At 39.5% G+C, this 19515-nt stretch overlaps 1 protein-coding gene and 1 pseudogene across 1 annotated transcript; both read right to left on the bottom strand.

The window, feature by feature from the left end:
• Positions 1-7731: 7731 nt before the first annotated feature.
• On the bottom strand, positions 7732-9893 carry LOC128378234 (methionine-R-sulfoxide reductase B1-A-like; annotated as a pseudogene).
• Positions 9894-12430: 2537 nt separating this feature from the next.
• Positions 12431-14818, bottom strand: LOC128378235 (methionine-R-sulfoxide reductase B1-A-like). The gene is made up of 4 exons (XM_053337679.1): positions 14651-14818; positions 13609-13751; positions 13241-13355; positions 12431-13082 (listed from the first exon to the last, which is right to left on the bottom strand). Exons 1-4 carry the CDS (start codon positions 14703-14705, stop codon positions 13063-13065), a joined length of 333 nt encoding a protein of 110 aa, XP_053193654.1. The 5' UTR covers positions 14706-14818; the 3' UTR covers positions 12431-13062.
• Between the last annotated feature and the right edge of the window lie 4697 nt (positions 14819-19515).

Raw genomic sequence — 19515 nt, 5'->3', positions numbered from 1 at the left:
TTTCTTGCCACAATCATTCCCCCTGTTCATACTGGCCATTAGAAGATCTTTTCATAATGAACTTGCAATGAAAGTGATGGGGACCAAAATCAAATCAAAATCAAAGTGCAAAGTGTATAAGATGGGTCAAATGCAGAGGTCAAATTTTGTGAGTGCTGACAAATTACAATAAGGAAACTTTAATCTTAATCTCTTGAAGAATTGTGAACCAATAATTTTTAAATGACAATTTTTTTAAGTGACCACCAGATTGAAGATCAGAGCATTTTCCATATGTGTTTGGACTGGATCTCTTTCCTATTCAAGCTTTTGGTTTTATTACCTTTAAATACATTCTAGTTTCCTATGCAGTGATGTGGTTATCAGATCAAAGTGTGTTATCCCAAAACAATTCCTTTTAATGCCCATATTGTAATGTCTGAAATGGAGCTCCTTTGAAGAGATCTCACACACATGCACACACTCTCTGCCATATGTAAGATGCTCAATGGCCTCACCCTCAGGTAGTGAGGATCCCAGAATACAAAAGCCAACAACAAAGTAACTGCCAGGGTCCCACCCTTCTCCTGGAGCCTTCCCAGCTTTCATCTGCAGCTTTCCACAAAACGTAAGCAAAATCAGTAAGAATGATGGATGGATGAGGAGACAGAAGCCAAAAACACTTAGATCTCTCCCATCTAGCATATTCTGCTGCCCTCCACATCCTCCTCTCTTCATCCATCATCTCTCTCCACCTTCACACAGGTGCATCAAACTTTTTTCACACCCAGGAGTACTTTTAGACTCACCCCACAGCTTGATAGAGACATCACTGAGAGAGAATGGATGTACTAAAGATCTGATAGGGGAGATGTTTGTATCTTATGCAACATTCTCAACAGCCTCGAAGGTTCAAAGTGAGAGTCATTTCAGTCTAAGGAAGAGTTTGCTACGATTCATTCCAGCTCCATGAGGGTTCGATTTTATGCATCGATCAAAGCCAGGAGGTTCAATTATATAACTGGTATACATGTATAGAGATATGAGCCCGCAGATATTTCTCACGTAAATAAAAATGCATGCAAGCGTTCCTCGACCACTAGAAACAGCTGCACAGAACCGTTTTCAATGTGTCTTTCATCTTGGCAATAAAAACTAAAATGCCTTTCCAGGGAGCAAGTCTACACAGGAGCCTCGAGTTTTTTTAAAAACTGTTATTTACAGTACTTTCTCTTTGTGCTTCACTGTAGCAGTAGATTCAGGCGAGCAGGATTCTAAAGAGTACAGAGGGAATTAAACTGAATGACAATCATGTCATCACACAAGCCGCAGACCATTTGGGAAATGCCTTCATTACTAATCCGCGGCTCTGTGGTGAAAAGTGGGATCTGGCGGTGATATTGGGTGTGTTGGGAAGGGTGGAGGCGCGGGGGGTGGGGAGGGGTGGGGTGCAAAGGGAGCTTGTGTGTGCCTATATGTGCGTTTGTGAGACGAGCCTGAGTGAGAGACAAAGTGAGTGAGAAAGAGGTTAAAGAAGAGACAACTGTGATTAGCTCAGTATACAGTTTCATGCCTTCCAGCTCACTTTGGGGGATTCACTGAGACGTGTGGATGCAAATCTGACAGAGCTGTGAAGGTGAAACAGTTTGAACTGCAGCATGTGTCTGACTATATGTATGTAGGTATGCATGCAGAATTTTATGCCTCTAGGGTCTTCTACATGCATCTATGTATGTGTTGAGACCTATTGTTCCACTCTGCATGCACATGTACCACTTGCGGTACCCAATCCCAGACTGTTAGTGACTGAAATTCTTGTGGGTTGCTCTGTGTGGCTTTCGTTCATTCAAGGCCCCGTCGTCTTAAATGTTGATTGCCATGACGTCATCTCTAAACCGCAGCCCGGCCTTTTATGTGTCACTGTCACCATCTATTTCCGCCAGTGTGTGAAAAACAACTTTCTTTCCATTCTTGCAAATTCACTGACATGGACGGTTGGATCGAACACTGTGCTACTGTTACAGGGCCAGAACCACCACCCAAATGGATGTGCTCGTTAATTTTCACACTCACTCAGCTTATCCAAAACAATTAGAGATGCAGAAGATGTGAGTGTGTGAACAGGCATCAGGGCTGAATGTGTCATTATTCAACCAGGGCTTATGTGCTCATTTATGTAAACAAGTCCAACCTGAAGAGTCTCTGTAAATAAAAACATAAAGCGTCTTCAGATGGGTGTTAACTGGCTGTAATTACTGGTGTCAAACCACAGCAGTTTGTCTCGCCACTCTCTGGAGTTTCCCATGTTTTTGGAATTCCAACCTGTCACATCGACTGTGAGAAAAGAGAAAAAGAAAAAATGAACTCCTGTCCATTGCCATTCCTTGAGTCAGGACTGCTAAAATAGTATCACCTGTCCTATGATATCCTGGGGGCCAGAGGTGGCGTGTGTGTGTATGTGTGTGTGTGTGTCTCAAACTATTTCATGCTGCAGAAACAGGAGATGGGCTTCTACCCTGTGGGACCAGTCTGTATTTCACACGAATGCAAAATTATGTTCGACTCAAACAAGCAGACCGTCAGCTAAGGTGCTGATGGTTGTTTTGGCCAAAGGGGACATGAGTGTACCAAATATGTGACCCACCAGGAAAATGGGAGATAAATGAGCTTTAAAAATGAAATATTTCACCCTTTTTTTCAGATGGAAATGTGATTTAGTTGTAGTTGTATTTTTTGTGATTTTTTTTTATGGGTTTCATGTGCCCTTGTCCAGTTTATTCACTAAAATGTTTTATCTGAACCAAAAATGTAACAGAATTTTATCTAGCAAAGTTGCCGGTTTGCTTTACCTTCTCACCAATCATATATATCACTGAAAACATCCCAAAAAGATAAGCTACCATGCTATTTGGATCAAGATTTCCTTTTACACATCTGCACAGATTTATGGTTTTGAATCTGTGTAATGGAAGAGTTAGAAACACGTTTTCTTGACAACAGCATGATCACGCCCCTCACTTTGTCGTAAAGCTGATAATCACATCGGTTTGTCTGTGCCCTCCATTCCTGTGGGAATGTATTCTGAGCCTTTGACCTCTTCTTTTTTAACCCCTTTACCAACACACACCCAGACATGCGCAAACACACACACACACACACACACACACACACACACACACACACACACACACACACACACACACACACAAACACGCACACACATGCACGCAAATCTTCCTCTCCTTCATGTAGTTCTCATCTGGTCTCACTTTAGGTTTTGAGGTCTGTGTTTTGGGGACAGAACAGAGCTGCTGGTCCAAATGACAGCAGGAAGGCTTTTTCTGCAGACTTCCCCCAAAAATACATTTAAAATTAATTTTCGATTCTGTTTTGACAAAACAATAATTCACTTCCTGCAGTAGTTGTCACAGATATGCACTCTGTCTGCACTGTGTCTTTTAGTGTTGGCGTAACATGGTGTTCTGTACTGACAAGCCAATAAGGGAGAGGCTATTGGATAGAGAGAAACAATTACTGCTGAGTGACTGGCAGGCGAGATTAGAGAATATTTGCTTTTCTGGTACAAAAATAAAAGAATAAAGAGCAAATGTGAAGAATTAAAGTGTGCCTGTGCCAACTGCTGATGCCGAAGAAATGTTAATCATGTGTTTGTAGATGATTTCTTATATATAAGAGCGGAGTGATGAATGATAACTCTAGAAAGATAGTTGGCTCTATTATTGAATACTTGAAGGAGTTATTGTAATAAAGATTAAAATCATGGTGTGTATGTGTTGCACAAAAAAGTGCTGAGGGGCATGAATCTGTAGAGGTGAGTGGAATTCCCCACATTCAAGGGATCCAGATGTGATGGCACAAACAAACACACACTCTAGTACACGTGTAGGTATACCGTTAATGCATACACACACACGCACACACAAAATTCAAACCCAGTAATCATTATTATTTGTAGCAAAATATACAAATGGAAGCTGGTTCTTGGAGAGCATGCCTTCCTTCTGTAGCTAAGGGCAACAGATAGATATATACTGGCATACTGTTACATACATCTATCACAATATCTTCTAAGAAAGTCTAAAGTCAGAACACCTCCATAACCATCTCATAATACTGATATCATGTACATTTTGAAATGTCTGATTGGGTAATCACAGCGGAGAATAAAGAGCTGAAGCAACCCTGAACATTCATGCACAGAAGTTAGCAATCAGCATGACCAAAGGAGCAATTTTGACTATTGGGACCACCCATTTGGGGCCTCTCGGGGGGTTGTAAGGTTCACAAAAGTTCTACATAGACCATATGTATAGCCTAAAAGTGTTGCAAACACACACATAGAAAACGTTGCATAAGAATGTGAAGAAAAGACACTCACAGTATAATCTGAATCTCATCTGGAGAACTGGGATTACTATCCAAGATGAGAGAGGATGAGCAGCCACAAATTGCAGAGAGCCAGGGTTAGTTGCTGGGTGGGTGGATGTAGGTTTAGGAGGAGGACTGTCTGTGGCATCGTACCCAAGGAAAGACTGTCTGGGGTAATTACTTTCCTCTCCTAAACCTTTCTCGGCGTCAAAGACCTCTGACGTTTTCTAGACACGCGCTGACACAAATACAACATTTTCCAAAGTCTGTCACTGTTCTTACTATCTATGAACTGAACCTCCTTTTAAATCATTCAGCTGGAAACCATCCTGATATTTCCATACTCTGAGGACGCGTTTTATAATGTTTCCTAGCCTCTTGCGCACTTTCATCTGTGGATCTATGTCATTGTTTTTACCAGTCCTTCACTCTGAAACGTATAAAGCAAACACATAGAACAGAATAGATGTTTGACATGATGCACCCTTGTCCTCAGTTTCTTTTTGAGGCCTTTCAAACGCCCTATAGTCTCTGATCAAGGCAGGATAAACATGGCCATGTGGGCACACAATCAGTCAGTCTTATTCTCCTGTTCCTCCTTTCTCATCCCCTAGCTTTCCTGGAAATAAGGACTCCTCTCCCTGATCCACCTGAACAATGCCAGTGCCACACACCTCAAGTATTGCTTTGAAGCTTGCAAGCCAACCTGTGCTGCTGTCTCGGGGTCCTATCTCCCTGAACCAGATCAGAGTACAGATAGCGAGTGATATTTGCAAATACATATATGTTCAAAACCCTCCCTGTATTATTGAAGCTGGTGGAGCTCAGAAACAGGAATGTGATCCTGCGATAAAGGTGACAATAAAGCGGCAAGATATGTGGTTTCTTTGAAATTTGTCGTATTGTTTATTTTCATACTGAGAGCCCGCATACTTGGGATTTTAAAGGGTGCTTTTGGGTGCTTTTTTGGCTTTCTTGGCTTTGCTGTGCAAGTTTGGAAAAATAATCCCTCACGTTTAAAAAGGTGAAATATACTGTTCGACATTCAGATTCACTAGATGTCGCACTAGAGCAACAGCATCTCAGACCAAAACAAATGCGCGCGTTATTCTCTCAATAAAGACGGGGGTGGGGTGGGGTGGGGTGGGGTGGGAGGGGGGGGTCCTTGAACTGACAGGTCACAAAACTCAGATCAAACTGTAAAACTAGGTACTGCCCGTTTCTCACCTACAGAACTGGATCTTGGTTTAGCTGTAATATTTGAAACTTTGCAACCCACCCACCATCTTGAAGACAGACGCGGGGGACTCACATGCACTATGATTCATGCATGGCTGAACCAGCTTCCAAAACAAAGAAGAGAGAAACTTCAATAAGAACACACACAGATGGAGTGTGACTTAATTCTCTGCTGAGGACGCCATTATTGTAACTTTTTATATTATATTTTATCTTATATTTGCGGTCATCTAGAGGGCCTGAATGTCATATATTGCACCTTTAAATGGTTGACATTTGTTTGGAATTAACATAACTTATAAGAGGTCTCCCATAGTTTCTATATTTACGTACAAATCCATACTCATTCCATTTTTGCAGTGTTTATAACCAATACATGTATTTCACATACCCACGCCACATAAAATCTGTTTATACTCACAGTAAACTACACATCATTTCACATTGCGGTTCCCTGCTGGGCCTCTCTAGGAGAACGAGAAAAAAAAAAAAAAGAGTCTCATTTTGGTTTTCATAAGCTCCATCTTTTTCAAGCACATGTTGTCCTGACAGAATTACAACAATGCCCAACCTGGAGTGCCTAGAGTTTCCTTGAAGTCTCCTTTGATCCAGAGCGGAAATCACATTCCAGTGTCATGTATAAAAGCCTTGTTTATCCTTTCATTCATTACACAAAGGGAGAGAGATGTTTGGCCAACATATGTACGTCTGAAACATGTGGAGGGCAGTCTCACGTATGGAGACATCATATATAACACGCATACTGCAGATATTACTCCCTGATGAAAGGAGTTTTCTCCATTTCTGCTACAGTTAAGTATTGAGGAGTTTTATTCCTTACGAGCCCACAAAGTGATCACAGCTTCTGTGGCGTGTGTGTGGATGACAGATGTTTTTAGGGAATCCTATCTTGATGAACTGGATATAATGTCATGGCGTGTGGACTGAGAATGAGACACTTTTCTCTGGCAAAACAGAAGCAGGTGCAGTAAACAGCCAATATCTAAGCAACAGGCTAATATAAACTACGATTAAAACAAGATGTCCTGCAAATGAGTCACACACACATATGTTTAGTCAAACCTCTAGGTTCAGCCTTTAGGACTTGGGAAAGCTTTGGAGTAGTAGTGGTTTAATGTAATTAAGGATCCCAATCCAGGATGAGCCCCAGAGGTCAGTGGGAGAAAAGTGCGGTTGCAATCCAAGTCTGTCTCCTGATTTTATCAAAGGATTACCACTTCCTCCTTCCTGTTTGCTTCCTCTTGGCCATGCAGCCGTTTTCAGATGCCAACCAGAAAGAGTGCTCTCACAGATAGCAAATGTTAATTACAGCCCTTTTCCTCTCCATCTCTAATTCTCACATCTGGTTTATCTTTGTGTTTTGGTCTCTGTCTGTTGTTGGGTTTGTCGTTCTTCCCCTCTCAAATTCTCCCTCCCTCTTTCAGACTTCCAAACTTCACCCCGAGGACAGTTTAGTCTGTGTGCCATCTGTGTGTAGCGACATTACAGAGAATCCACAACAAAGACATTTAATCAGTCACAAGGAAGGTATTAGTGAATTAACAAAAAGAGTTTGAGGTGAAGTTGACAGGCAGAGGGATTTCTCTCTGCTTAATAATCTATGGGAAAATAACACTACTCTTTAAATACAAGGGACTTAAGTTCTGAAATTAACTTACTTTACCAGAAAACTTTATCTTCACACCAAATGATACAAGAATGTCTGTACTTTGTGAAATACTTTATGACTACATTTAATAAACATCATTACAGTCTATGAATGTTTGCACTTCCTTTCTTAATCCTCTGGCTGACACTGGAGCTTTCATCTTCCCCTCTGATCTAACAGCCTTTGAAATGAGCAGCTCCACACCTGCTCATCCCAGAGACATTTAAACAGCACAAGAGGCATTGAACATACCCTCACATCCTCACTTTGTTTAGAATTCCATTGCTCCGCGGGCCCTTTCCGAGCCGCAGGTCTACTGAGTTATCTGGAAAACGCAGGACCCCTTCAAGCCTGGAACACAGAGGGATGTAAAAAGGCCTGGTTTGAGTTTATTAAGTTAAAGATATCCAGATAACTCAGTAGATCTGCTTCACCCTTGGCATGAGACAGTGGAAGCATGTTTTACAGATATGTACTATACTTGTAATCAGTGAATCTTAGCAGCTTAATTAAGAATGTCAAATAAATTACACGCACAAATATGTTCTATTGTAGTTTTTCCTGGTGAAATATGCATTGAACTGTTACAGGCTGTGTTAAGGAATCCTCTTGCAAAGAGAATTGGTCTACAAACATTGTGACTCAAGAAGACATTGGTACAGGTACCTGCTCTAAATGTTCATGTTCAGACCACACTAGTGCATTAGGTGAGGATATATTTTGTAGGTTAAATAGCACCATCAACTGCTTGAATCATGCAATTACACTTTCAAAGAGGCCTGTGTTTCAGTGTGTTCAACATATTTTAATGCACCCAAACCAGTCGTGTAATTTGAACTAAGGCCTGCAAACCATATGCAATACTGACACAAAAAGGCTGCGACTCATTTTTTGGCCAGACTTCAATTAAACATCTTACTCTGTGTACCAAACAGATTACTTAAATATCAGAAGGATAGGTTGTCACGTCTGTTATTTTTCAGTGGTCAGGTGTACAAATGAACACTGAACATTACTGCAATAATTCCTTACTGCCAATACTGGCCATTAAAATATCCCTTAATTCAATTCCAATCTAAGATGAGTGACAAAATCCACAGTCTTCCTTTTGTGTTAAATTGTATTTAAAAAGTATATTTGAGGCATATATGAGGTTTTGGTTGTCTGAGTTAGTCAAACCAAGTAAGTTACAAAAAAGAAAAGAAGTCATAAAGAGCTAAGCTTTAAAAATATCCATTTTATGACCAATATGAATGGCTGAAGCTTTAGATTGTTTGTTTTTAAGTGTATTATGAATGGATCTGATAATGGCCAGAAACAGGAGGAGTGATTAGAACTAAAACCTGTTTTGCTGTTCATTTGGACATTGAATGCGGCTGAATTTGTATGACCCTTTTACATGTGTCTGTGCCGATTGTTTTTAAAATGCTGACCAGTCCTCTTCTCTTGCCGTTATGTGAGGACACTTTCTATCCGTGGCCTGGAGCTCCATAAGGCTTTGTCCCAGAACACTTCATTCACTGTCCACACCCTCAGCAGCAGATAACGTTCCCCTCTTTCACAGCTCACTTTTCTGTCCAATAACCTTTTCTGTGGAGACAGAAAAGGCCAAAACAGTGGGTTAAAGGTGGATAATGGTATAATCTATCAGCACAACTGTGTAATGCACTGTATGCGAGTATTAGAAACCACTGATAGGCAAACCTTTAGGTATGAACGTCATTGAGCTGCTGAATATTCAGAAGCGTGACAGCCCTTCTCTTGGTCCGTCATGCAAGAACTCGTGGCCCAGCCCATTGCCACACTTTCCACAACAAACCTGGGAAATTTTAATTCAGCTGGTTCAAACAAAAACCTATAAATTATGACAAAAAAGGTGTCGGGATAAATCCCCATTTAGTCCAGCTGGATATGCTGACATTATAAAAGATATCTAGCTGTACAGTTCTGCAGTGGTAATTTACCTTTATGGGTCCCCATGCTTCAGGGTGTTTGGAGACACTGTCCTTATGAATGGTCTCTGAGAAAGCTGGCCATGGAGAAGAGTGCTCGAACTTTGACGAGCTGGAGAAAAGCTCATGTCCACATTCAGAACACACGTATATACCTGAGATGGGAAAAACTGTCAGTGAATGCAGAGCTGACATGTTTTAAGACCTATGAAAAGGATTTGCCTGAAGTGTTATTTCTGTCTATTATTTTTCAACAAAAAAAGTTAAATTACCCTGCTAAAAAGTCTTAAAATTACATCTATTCTTTCTTACTAATTGAATCAGAATCTATGAACATATAATATAAATATTTGGCTTCAACTGTCCACATCACACTACTGGGTTTGAACACTGGTGAGATCACAAATCACGCTTGTAATTACATGCCTTCAACTCAGATTTTAGGTGAGCACAGAAAAACATTTTACAGAAAAAAAACAATGACTGGAGAGGTTCTATAATTTTCACTACTGTGACTTGTTGCCCTTCACATGAAGCGTCATGCTTCTTTGTCACTCACCAGGATGGAAGTGATTTTTATATTCTTCTCCGCCAGAGAAAGAGCAATATGACATTTCATCCATGTCCAATGATTCAGTGTCTAATAACCAGAGGTTTAGTTTCTCTTCAGCTTGAAGCTTACAGTATGTTTACAAAGAGTCACCCAGCTTAAACTAGAACAAACCTGCATGCCCAGATCAAGTGTCAACAGCTATGCCCTCCTTGTGTAATACTGGAACGTATTCTCATTACTTCCACATGATGGCAGTACTTACATCACTGAGCAACAGTGTCAGGCTATTTACTGAACCCCAATCCTGTGTTTTTTACTTTAAAAGCAATACACATTCACATAACTACTTTACATGCACTTTTATACTGGGTTCTAGCAATGCTGAGGGTGGGAGGGTGTGTTTAATGTATTCACACTGGATGGATGGGGACAGGAAATAATCAGAAAAATGGCTATTTCATGTTTAAAATTATATTCATAATTTAAAAAATATATTATGTAGCCTAAATGGCGCTAGGCTCCAGATTACTAGCCCAACTTTAAAAGGTCAAACAAGGAGAAGAAATGTATATAAATGAAATAAGTAAGACTTATATAATTAAAGCTGGTTATATCTGGAGGTTGATATTCTCAGCACTCAAGGTCATCTTTAAAGTATGATCATTGCAACAAAGCACAAACACTTTAGATCAATGAAATGGCTTCCCAACCTCTGATTCCAATCTCACCTGCTTATCTTTTACACAGGTTCTAGTGAGCTTTTCTTAATAGCTGATGTATTTTTAATGTTAGACAAGAATTACCATAACTTCAAAAGCAGATTGTCAGTTGTATTATCTTAAATCTTTTTTTTTTTTTTTTTTTTGCACAACCCAGAAAGTGAGTTTAGCTCATCAAGTCTTAAAAGCCATTTTAGTCCAACTAGACCTTACTGTGAAACCACTGCTTAGAGTAAACTGGTATAAGAAAATGAGAATAATCAATATAACCAAAGAGAGACTAAATGGAAGGAGATAATTGCACAGAGAGAGATGAGTCCTCATATTTAAAAATCATTCCATCCAAAGTCTGACTGAAACTAAAGCAAAGTGGTCTACAGAAGTCTAAATAGGTCACTTTCCACTGCTGAACATTTCACTGTTTGTTTATTCAGACTGGTGGCAGCTGGTGACTCAAAAAATTGGGGAGGACAGGAGGAAAACCAGCCCAGAGCCCCATTACTTTTTTATACACTAGTAAACACATTAAGTTTGTTTTTCCTTTTCATCTTTGTGCACTGTGTAGATAATCTTAATTTAGTTTTAAACTAGTCTCATCCTGCCTTCTACAAAAAATTAACACTTCCACAAAATTATACTGTAAAATGGAATTTAAACACTGAAAAAGACCACAAAAAAAAGTAGTACTTTGCTTCTACTTACCCATCCTACCCTTTGTCCTCCCAAGCTAATTTTTTTAATAAACTCAACTCTTGGGTGGGAAACATCCCATTGCCCTTCACCTATCACAGATGTGAGACATTCTGATTGGGTGGATTAAAGATATCCCTGTTAAATTAAAATTAATTCCTCAATTGTTCAGAATATTGTTCAAGTTGAAGGTGAAAATCCAATCAAATAAAACACTGATATACTGTATTATAGGAATGGGAATAGCAGAGTGGAGCAGGGAGCAATGCAAGGTGAAGGACTGAACAAACAAGAGATCCACGATCCAAACTGGCAAACAGCTGACGTGGCAGGTATTTTGGAAGCTAGCGTGGTGAACCTGAAGCACAGGCAGAGAACAAGATTAGTAGAATTAGGATTAGAAGATCAGACAAACAACCTAACAGGTTACAAAGGACTTGACCGTAGTGTCTGCACCGCATTGGTGACTGAATGATCTGGCAGAACCTGGAGAGATGAACTGGTGCTTTATACTGCTGTGGCTTGTCGAGTTGATTAGTCGATCAGCTGCAGGTGCTCAGGTTAAATGGTAGCAGAGGGAAATCAAGAGGTCACACCCAGCACACACACACAAACACAGTGAGACACAGACTGGGGACAAATATGAAACATTAGGAAGGGGAAACAACATAGAGGAAAACATATGGAAGACGCCATAATTGAGTTACTGGAAGACACTTTAACTTCTTGGTCTACTGATGCCATTATGTGTCTACGCATCAACAGTTACCTTGAAATCAATATCTATCATTTTTAATGTATAAAATGAGCAAATTAGAGAAGAATGTGGGAAGCAAACATCCTACACTTGAGGATTTCAGTTTGAGTCACAAAAATAGAGAGGGAGTATAATTAGTTATTTAAATGAATCTCTTTGCTAGAAAAGGCAAATGTGCATGTATCTATTTACTGCCTGGAAGAAAGATATTACTTTACAATAAGCCTAATTAGCCCTCAGTGGGGCTGTGTTTTAACTTGTTAGCTATGGTCGTGTTTTGTTGTTGTTGTTTTTTACCCAATTTTTGATCATCATACAGTTCCTACACTCAACAGATTACATTTAAGCAGTCGATAATCATTTCACTATTTTCAGCAGTTCTGAGTTGAAATAATTTTTTTTACCTAACCCTAATCTTCTTCTGCAGGCAAAACCATGACTATGCACCTCCTGAATGAATAATGGGAAACTATTCACAGCAAGTAGGAAAAAAGTGACTTTAATATTTGAAAACAAGATTATAGGCATGAGCTATTTATCAAAGTACCATTATCTTAATTTAAAATACATTTCAGTTATTTGCAATCAGTCATTGTGACTAATTTAAAGCTACTCAGTAGTGAAAATATGATTTATTTCATTACAAAGTTTCTGCATCTGGCATGACAAACATTGCAGTTAGAGGTCATTGTAGATGAATGAATATTAAAAATATCATAAGTAATCTTTGGAAGTCTTAAGTTTAAAGTTTTACAGATTGGTGTTTGCTCACTTTCAGTTTAAACACACACTTAAACTCTCTGTAAGAAATTGCTGACAAAATCATCTGAAGTCTGTTACATAAGAAATGAAGTCTCAATCAATATGCAACTGATGAGATAGTGAATGTGTAATCAGTGATGTTATCCTGGTTAATGAGTCTGTGATTATTGCATAATAAAAGATTTGAGACAAGTCCTCTGTTCTTGCTGTCCAGTGAGGCCACCGTCCATCAGAGCCCTGGTGCTCCCACATTGGGCCTTTTCCCAGAACACTTCATCCACTGTCCGCACCTTCAGCAGCCCAGCCCAGAGAAACGTCTACAAGTTCAGCAGCACTTCCCCCTGACAGCTCACTTACTGCCCATCAACCTTATCTGTGGAGAGGGGAGAGATACGAGGACATGTTGGGCTATGTGGAAGTTGTTACCCAGCAAACACTTGGGTCTTTGTCCAGTACCTTTCAAATTATTTGAATGTATTATCCTTTTGTTACATATACTGAACAACAAAATGCATAGGAGCATTGTTTTACCTTTAGGGATGAACTTCAGTGAGCTGCTGAATATTCAAAAGCGAGACAGCCCTTTGCCTGGCCCATCGTTCACAAATTCATGGCCCAGTCCATTTCCACACTTCCCACACCGAACCTGGAACAAAAAAAACATACATCTGAATCACATGTGAGCATTAGTGCAATAAACCAATCATTCAAATGAAAGGTCCTTTAGGGTTATGAGTTGTTTACAAGCTACTGGTATCTGAATAGGTGGGTGACGTAAACTGCAAACAGCTGCTGAACTGAATATTCAAGTATAAACTGTGTGGTGGCTGGTGTAGAAGTGAATTTCCTCTGAAGGATTAAGTTATTTAAAAAGTAAATCTCTCTGCTACTGATGGTACCTTGTATGCCCCAGGTCTCTCCTCATGTTTGGACACACTATCTTCCTGGATGGTTTCTGTGAAGGCTGGCCAGGGAGATGAGTGCTCATATTTGGAGCGGCTGGAGAACAGCTGGTGATCGCACTTGGAACACACATACATCCCTGAGGAGTAAAGAATGGAAGATGATGGTTAGTATTAGAGCTACAACTAACAATTATTCTCACCAATCAATGAATCTGTTGATTAAACTTTCAAATTATTGTTTAATATCAATGTAAATGACTGTACAAGTTAGGGTTAGGGTTAATTTCATGACAGAAGAAAAGCAATGAATTAAAGTTGCTTGACGTCAACCTGCTGTTTGGTGGATTTAAATAAAGAAAACCTTATGCATCAGTCGAGACTCTCTATTGTTTTCAATCCAAGGACTGCTACAATCAATGAAACATCAGAATTGTTGCAGCTCTAGTTTTAATCAATCTTAACTTTGTCGGACTCTACCACAGTATCAATTAACTTACTAAATATCGGCAGGAGAAAGATCTGTTTAAAATGAAAACACACAAACACGAATCACGTGTTATCGTCTATTTATCACTGGAGATGTTTTTGTTTTAATTAAATTCCTTCATATTCGTCTATATAATATGTTTTATATGCTTTTTAAATCCAGGTATGTACATAGTGCTTTGCATTTCTTCAAATGTGTGGTTGATTTCATGAGTGGAACTTAAACTTCTTATCTGCAATATCCAGTTTTGTAAGAGTTGTGTAACCTGTTCATGGGTTACAAAACAAGCTTAAATTGGTTGGGGTTTTTTTCAGTAGCCTATGCCAAACAATGTCAACCTTTCCTTAAAGTTAAACATTTTAGCTCCACATCTACAAGCCTGTGTGTAAAGTTATTTACAGTAGGCTAGATAATAGTCAGGTTTGTTGGCTAACGGTGGCTAGCTGGTTATCATTAACTCTGCTAAACCGTCTGTAACGCCGTCAAGCAGAAACGTTTCATACATTACAATACGTCGACGATAACAATGTAATAAGATGATAACAATACCTGTTTTGAAGTGGTCTTTGTAGACCTCTCCCCCGAAGAAGCTACAAAATGACATTTCTCTGCAGTGAGACCAGTCACTCAGCTGCTGCGTCGTCTTCTTCTACTTTGGTTTTACTGGCAGACTCAACCAAACTTAAAGGTACACGCCGGTGTTACACAGAATTTGGTGACCCATCAGATTCATGACACCACAATGTAAAAATAGGCTAGTAGTAGCCTACTTAATTAGCCTACATGTAAAAACATTTTATTCATTTAGTAGCTTCCTTATTTTCACAATTACATTATAGTTTCATTTCATAATGCCGTTTGTCAGAATTTAGGTACCTACATTTTAGCCTATTTCATAGCCTATTGGCTGGCAAAAAGTCATTCTGCTGAAAAACAATATTATGAAATAAACTATGATGTAATAAACTATGTGTTTGTATTTGATAACCAACTTAAGCAAAAGTACATTCATACAAATTGGGATAGGCTAATTTCCTTTAAAAATAGCCTACTTTTACTTCAGTTGCCTACAAGTAAGATTTTAAATGCAAGATAATAAAGTTTATATGAAGCTTATGTGAGTAAGTCAAACCAATTCGATATCTTCCACAGTTAGGCTGGATGTGCTTTTGTATTTAAAGTGTTTTCCTGTTGAGCTGAAGTTGAAGGATGGCAACAAAAAGAATGAATAAAAAATGCAACTTTGGTACAAAAAAGACTAACTATGAGAGATATGCAATTGATTTGACTAATTGTGATGTTTTGATGCTTTAGATTAATTTTTAAATGTGTTTGTTTGTCCACCATCACTTACATTGTACAGTAGGGGCTGGCTCAATTTGCGGCAGCGGCATCTTCCGCGGCATTTCGTGCGGCACCCAGAGATGCCGCAGAAAGTGCCGCTGGCTGCCGCCGGCAGCCGCCGGCAGCCGCACTTTCCGCGGCATTTCTTGCGGCACCCAGAGATGCCGCAGCTAGATGTCGCTAGTAGGCACTTTCCGTGGCATTTTTTGCGGCATTTTCTGCGGCATTTCTTGCGGCACCCACAGATGCCGCGGCTAGATGTCGCTAGTAGGCACTTTAGTAGGCACTTTCCGTGGCATTTTTTGCGGCACTTTCCGTGGCATTTTTTGCAGCACCCAGAGATGCCGCGGCTGCTGGGTGCAATTATGTGATACGGCATGCCGCTGTGTGCCGGGGGATAATGCTTGTGTCACCATGTGCTGGAGCATGGAGGAACACGTAGGGGGACGGGGCAGATGATAATAGCCTAAGTGCGGGATAGGCTATTAGTTTGAATTTCGGGGAAACCTGAGGAAGTATTTAGCAATGATATCCAAATTATAGCCTACTACAATTTGTCCAGATAAACCATCAACCACGAAACATCTCAAAATTATAGCCAAACAGATTAATAGATTTGTTCTGCTGTTTATTTATTATTATTTTTAATAATTCTCTTCATTTCTGCCCTGTTCCTAACTTTAAGCATACGTAATTTTGATGAATTCAACCCTTGAAATTACATTTTTATGGTTTCAATTAATAGCCTTGCAATGTTTTCCATAAAAATTTATTAACAAAAAGAAACAAACACAACAATTGAACAAGGTTGTGTGTGTGTGTGTGTGTGTGTGTGTGTGTGTGTGTGTGTGTGTGAGAGAGAGAGAGAGAGAGAGAGAGGGAGAGGGAGAGAGAGAGAGAGCTATATGCACACATCCACTACTTACTGAATTTCAGCCTGCTCCTGGTTTCCCATCCTACATTATTGGACAAACGGATTAATCCAGGTGTGTCTGACCTCAACTTTTGGTCAGACACACCTGGATTAATCCGTTTGTAGGACGGGAAACCAGGAGCAGGCTGAAATTCAGTAAGTAGTGGATGTGTGCATAAAGCACATTAATCTTCAAATCTAGCCCACACTTTCAAGTCCATTTTATCTATCAATTCTTGATTGAAAGTGTCATATTCGGTCTTTTTTCCAAACACAAATGTGAGGTGTTCTGCTGGAGAACATTCGTCGTAGTCCTCGTTCCACACTTTCAGTTCCTCCAGCAGGTCCTTTTTTTCTTTGTTGTCCATTGAAAGAACCGCTGGCAGTTTCAATTGTCCTTCAAAGGATCTCTTTTTGCACCAGTCTGCAGCTGCCACAACATCGCGGAGAAACACATTTTGCTGCAGTGAAGATGAAAACATGGTCCAGGTATGGATGTCATTCTCAAATAGGGTTAAAATTTTGAATTTTTTAATTGCACACCATTAACCAATAGAGCCTAGTTCATAACTTGTACGTAATAAGGAGGACCTGTAAGGTGTTGCTGAGGTGATGAATATCTCAATTTCCAATAAGTTACCATTGTGATCTTTTTCCGGATAAGCAACAGCAGATAGATGTATGGATTTCATCTACCAATTTTGTATTTGTTTAGATCCACTTTTACAATATACAATAATGGATCTGGCAAAATGTTTAGATATCTGTGACATTTAATATTTTTGATATATGGTGTCTCTAAATGTGCTGTATGGCTTCCCCCAACCTGTAATACAAAATTACTTTTTCATTTCACAATAAGATGCAGCAGTACTTTCTGAGAGCCAATATGTAAAGCTCTTTTGTTAGGTGCAGAAATAGTAACTTGTTACCTCTTCCTCTGTGTCTGCTGTTATCATATCTTCAGCACTGGAAAATAAAAAAGAAATTATATAGGTTAAATGTATTGATGCAAAACCACTTTATGCCACAACTAGCGCCATAAATTATTTACTGGCACAAATTTGGCATCTACACCCACACTGCAAATAAGTTGTGTACCTTTGCTCTTCCCAGGTAGTTGAGCACTCCTGAAGCACTTTTTCAGCTCGATATCGGCACATGTTGCTGCTTGTTTGCAACCACCGGATCAAAACCTAAAAACCAAATAACAATAAATAGAGTGAAGTCACGTTTTCATTATGCTGTAGTTGTGGTATTATTTTAATTGTCAAAAGCCCATTGACACTCATGGCTCCTACAGGCATATGTCATCAGTCACTCACTATTCTATCTTTTTATATTTATCTATTTATATCATGTACATGTAATTTCTTGAAGAGTTGACAGAGTTGTTGATTGGACTGAGTGGTTCTATTTGTCTAGGTATGTCCATGAGAATGTAAGTACTGTGGATAAACTTTGAGAATAAGCAGTGGTTGGAGAAACATGCTTGTTATATTGCAGTATGTTAATATTAGCATGTGCATGCCATGTCCTCCTTTGTTAAGTTATGCGGTCCTATAAATCAGACAGTATTATTCTCTTGTCCCAGAATTTCCTTTGTATGACTGTAGAAATTGTTATTAATCTGTAGAGTTCCAGATTGTGTAGCATTCATATATATATATATATATATATATATATATATATATATATATATATATGAGTTATTGTGGCTGTTTAAGCTACACGCTGCATACTATGCAAAGCCTTTCATTTGAAAAGCTGAAAACGTAACAAGCTTGTTATAAGCTAGTGCCTAACTACTTTGGTGAGAGGGGGAGGGGGCCTTGCTAGAAGTTTTAAATTTGCCTACTTAATTGTCAAATTACTTGAGTGGAAATAGCAGACGCTTTAAATTATACAACTAAAATCAAGGCACACATTTGACTAAATTGATTATGACTTACCTATGTTTCTCCAGTCGTCAATGTCTCTTTAGGGATTTGAAATACAGGACTGACAGTCGTACGCTGATGTGACAAATGAGTGGGCAGTCGTCAAAATGATTTGACACGCTCTCGGGTTGCCAGGTGTGACAGGTAACTCTCCAAAGTAGGTTATGATATTTAAAAATGCGGTTTTATACACAATTTTCCATAATTAAAAAAAAAAATCTCTCATAAAAATTAAGTATAGGCTATTTTAGTAGGCCTTGCCTCTTATTATGTCACATATCTCCAACACTATAACAAAAATACACAAATCCGTTTATCAGTATTATAGACCAATTGCCTAAAAAGCTGATGTTAAAAATGTGACGCAGTCTCATTGTGTCATAAAGTGTCACAAATCTTATTGTAAGTATTGCCTTAGCACACGTCCATTTTAGTTATAGTGGATAAAGAAAGATGAGGACAGGGAAACCCAAACATGGCAACCATTCTATATGTATTCTTTAGGCTACGTTTAACATGTGTGGCATCAAAACATAATTATTTTCTAACGTTGACATGTCTGTAAATTGCCATCTAAAGCCTAAAACCATGCCACAGTCATGAAATCATTGCCGCGTAAAGTGCCTACTACCGACATCTAGTTGCGGCATCTGTGGGTGCCGCAAGAAATGCCGCAGAAAATGCCGCAAAAAATGCCACGGAAAGTGCCTACAAGCGACATCTAGCTGCGGCATCTCTGGGTGCCGCAAGAAATGCCGCGGAAGATGCCGCTGCCGGCGGCAGCCAGCGGCACTTTCTGCGGCATCTCTGGGTGCCGCAAGAAATGCCGCGGAAGATGCCGCTGCCGCAAATTGAGCCTGCCCTCTCTCACATTGTAAGCGCATGATCTATGGATCTGTTAATGGTCAGTATGAAGAGGACTGCTATGGGACCAAACACATATCTCACGGGGGTTAATGCGATTGTGGAGCGAGGAAATATCAAATAGGAGATTTAGGATGCACCCCTGGATTCACAACCCCTGCACTTAGTAAAAGTTACCAAGTCAAGTAAGTGTACACATTCTGCTGGTACAATGCGACTTCCGGTTAGAATGCCTGGCCTTCAGAATAAAAGGTGTATCGTCAACTCATGGGATTTCAGTGGCATTACACCGCGTTCCAAATTATGCAAATGATATTTTTCTGATTTTCCTAAATAGTCAATGAGAATGACAG

Source organism: Scomber japonicus, chromosome 18 (genome assembly GCF_027409825.1).
Source record: "Scomber japonicus isolate fScoJap1 chromosome 18, fScoJap1.pri, whole genome shotgun sequence".
Lineage (NCBI taxonomy): Eukaryota > Metazoa > Chordata > Actinopteri > Scombriformes > Scombridae > Scomber > Scomber japonicus.
The sequence above is the reverse complement of the archived record's forward strand: the minus strand, read 5'-3'. Positions and strand labels throughout refer to the sequence as shown.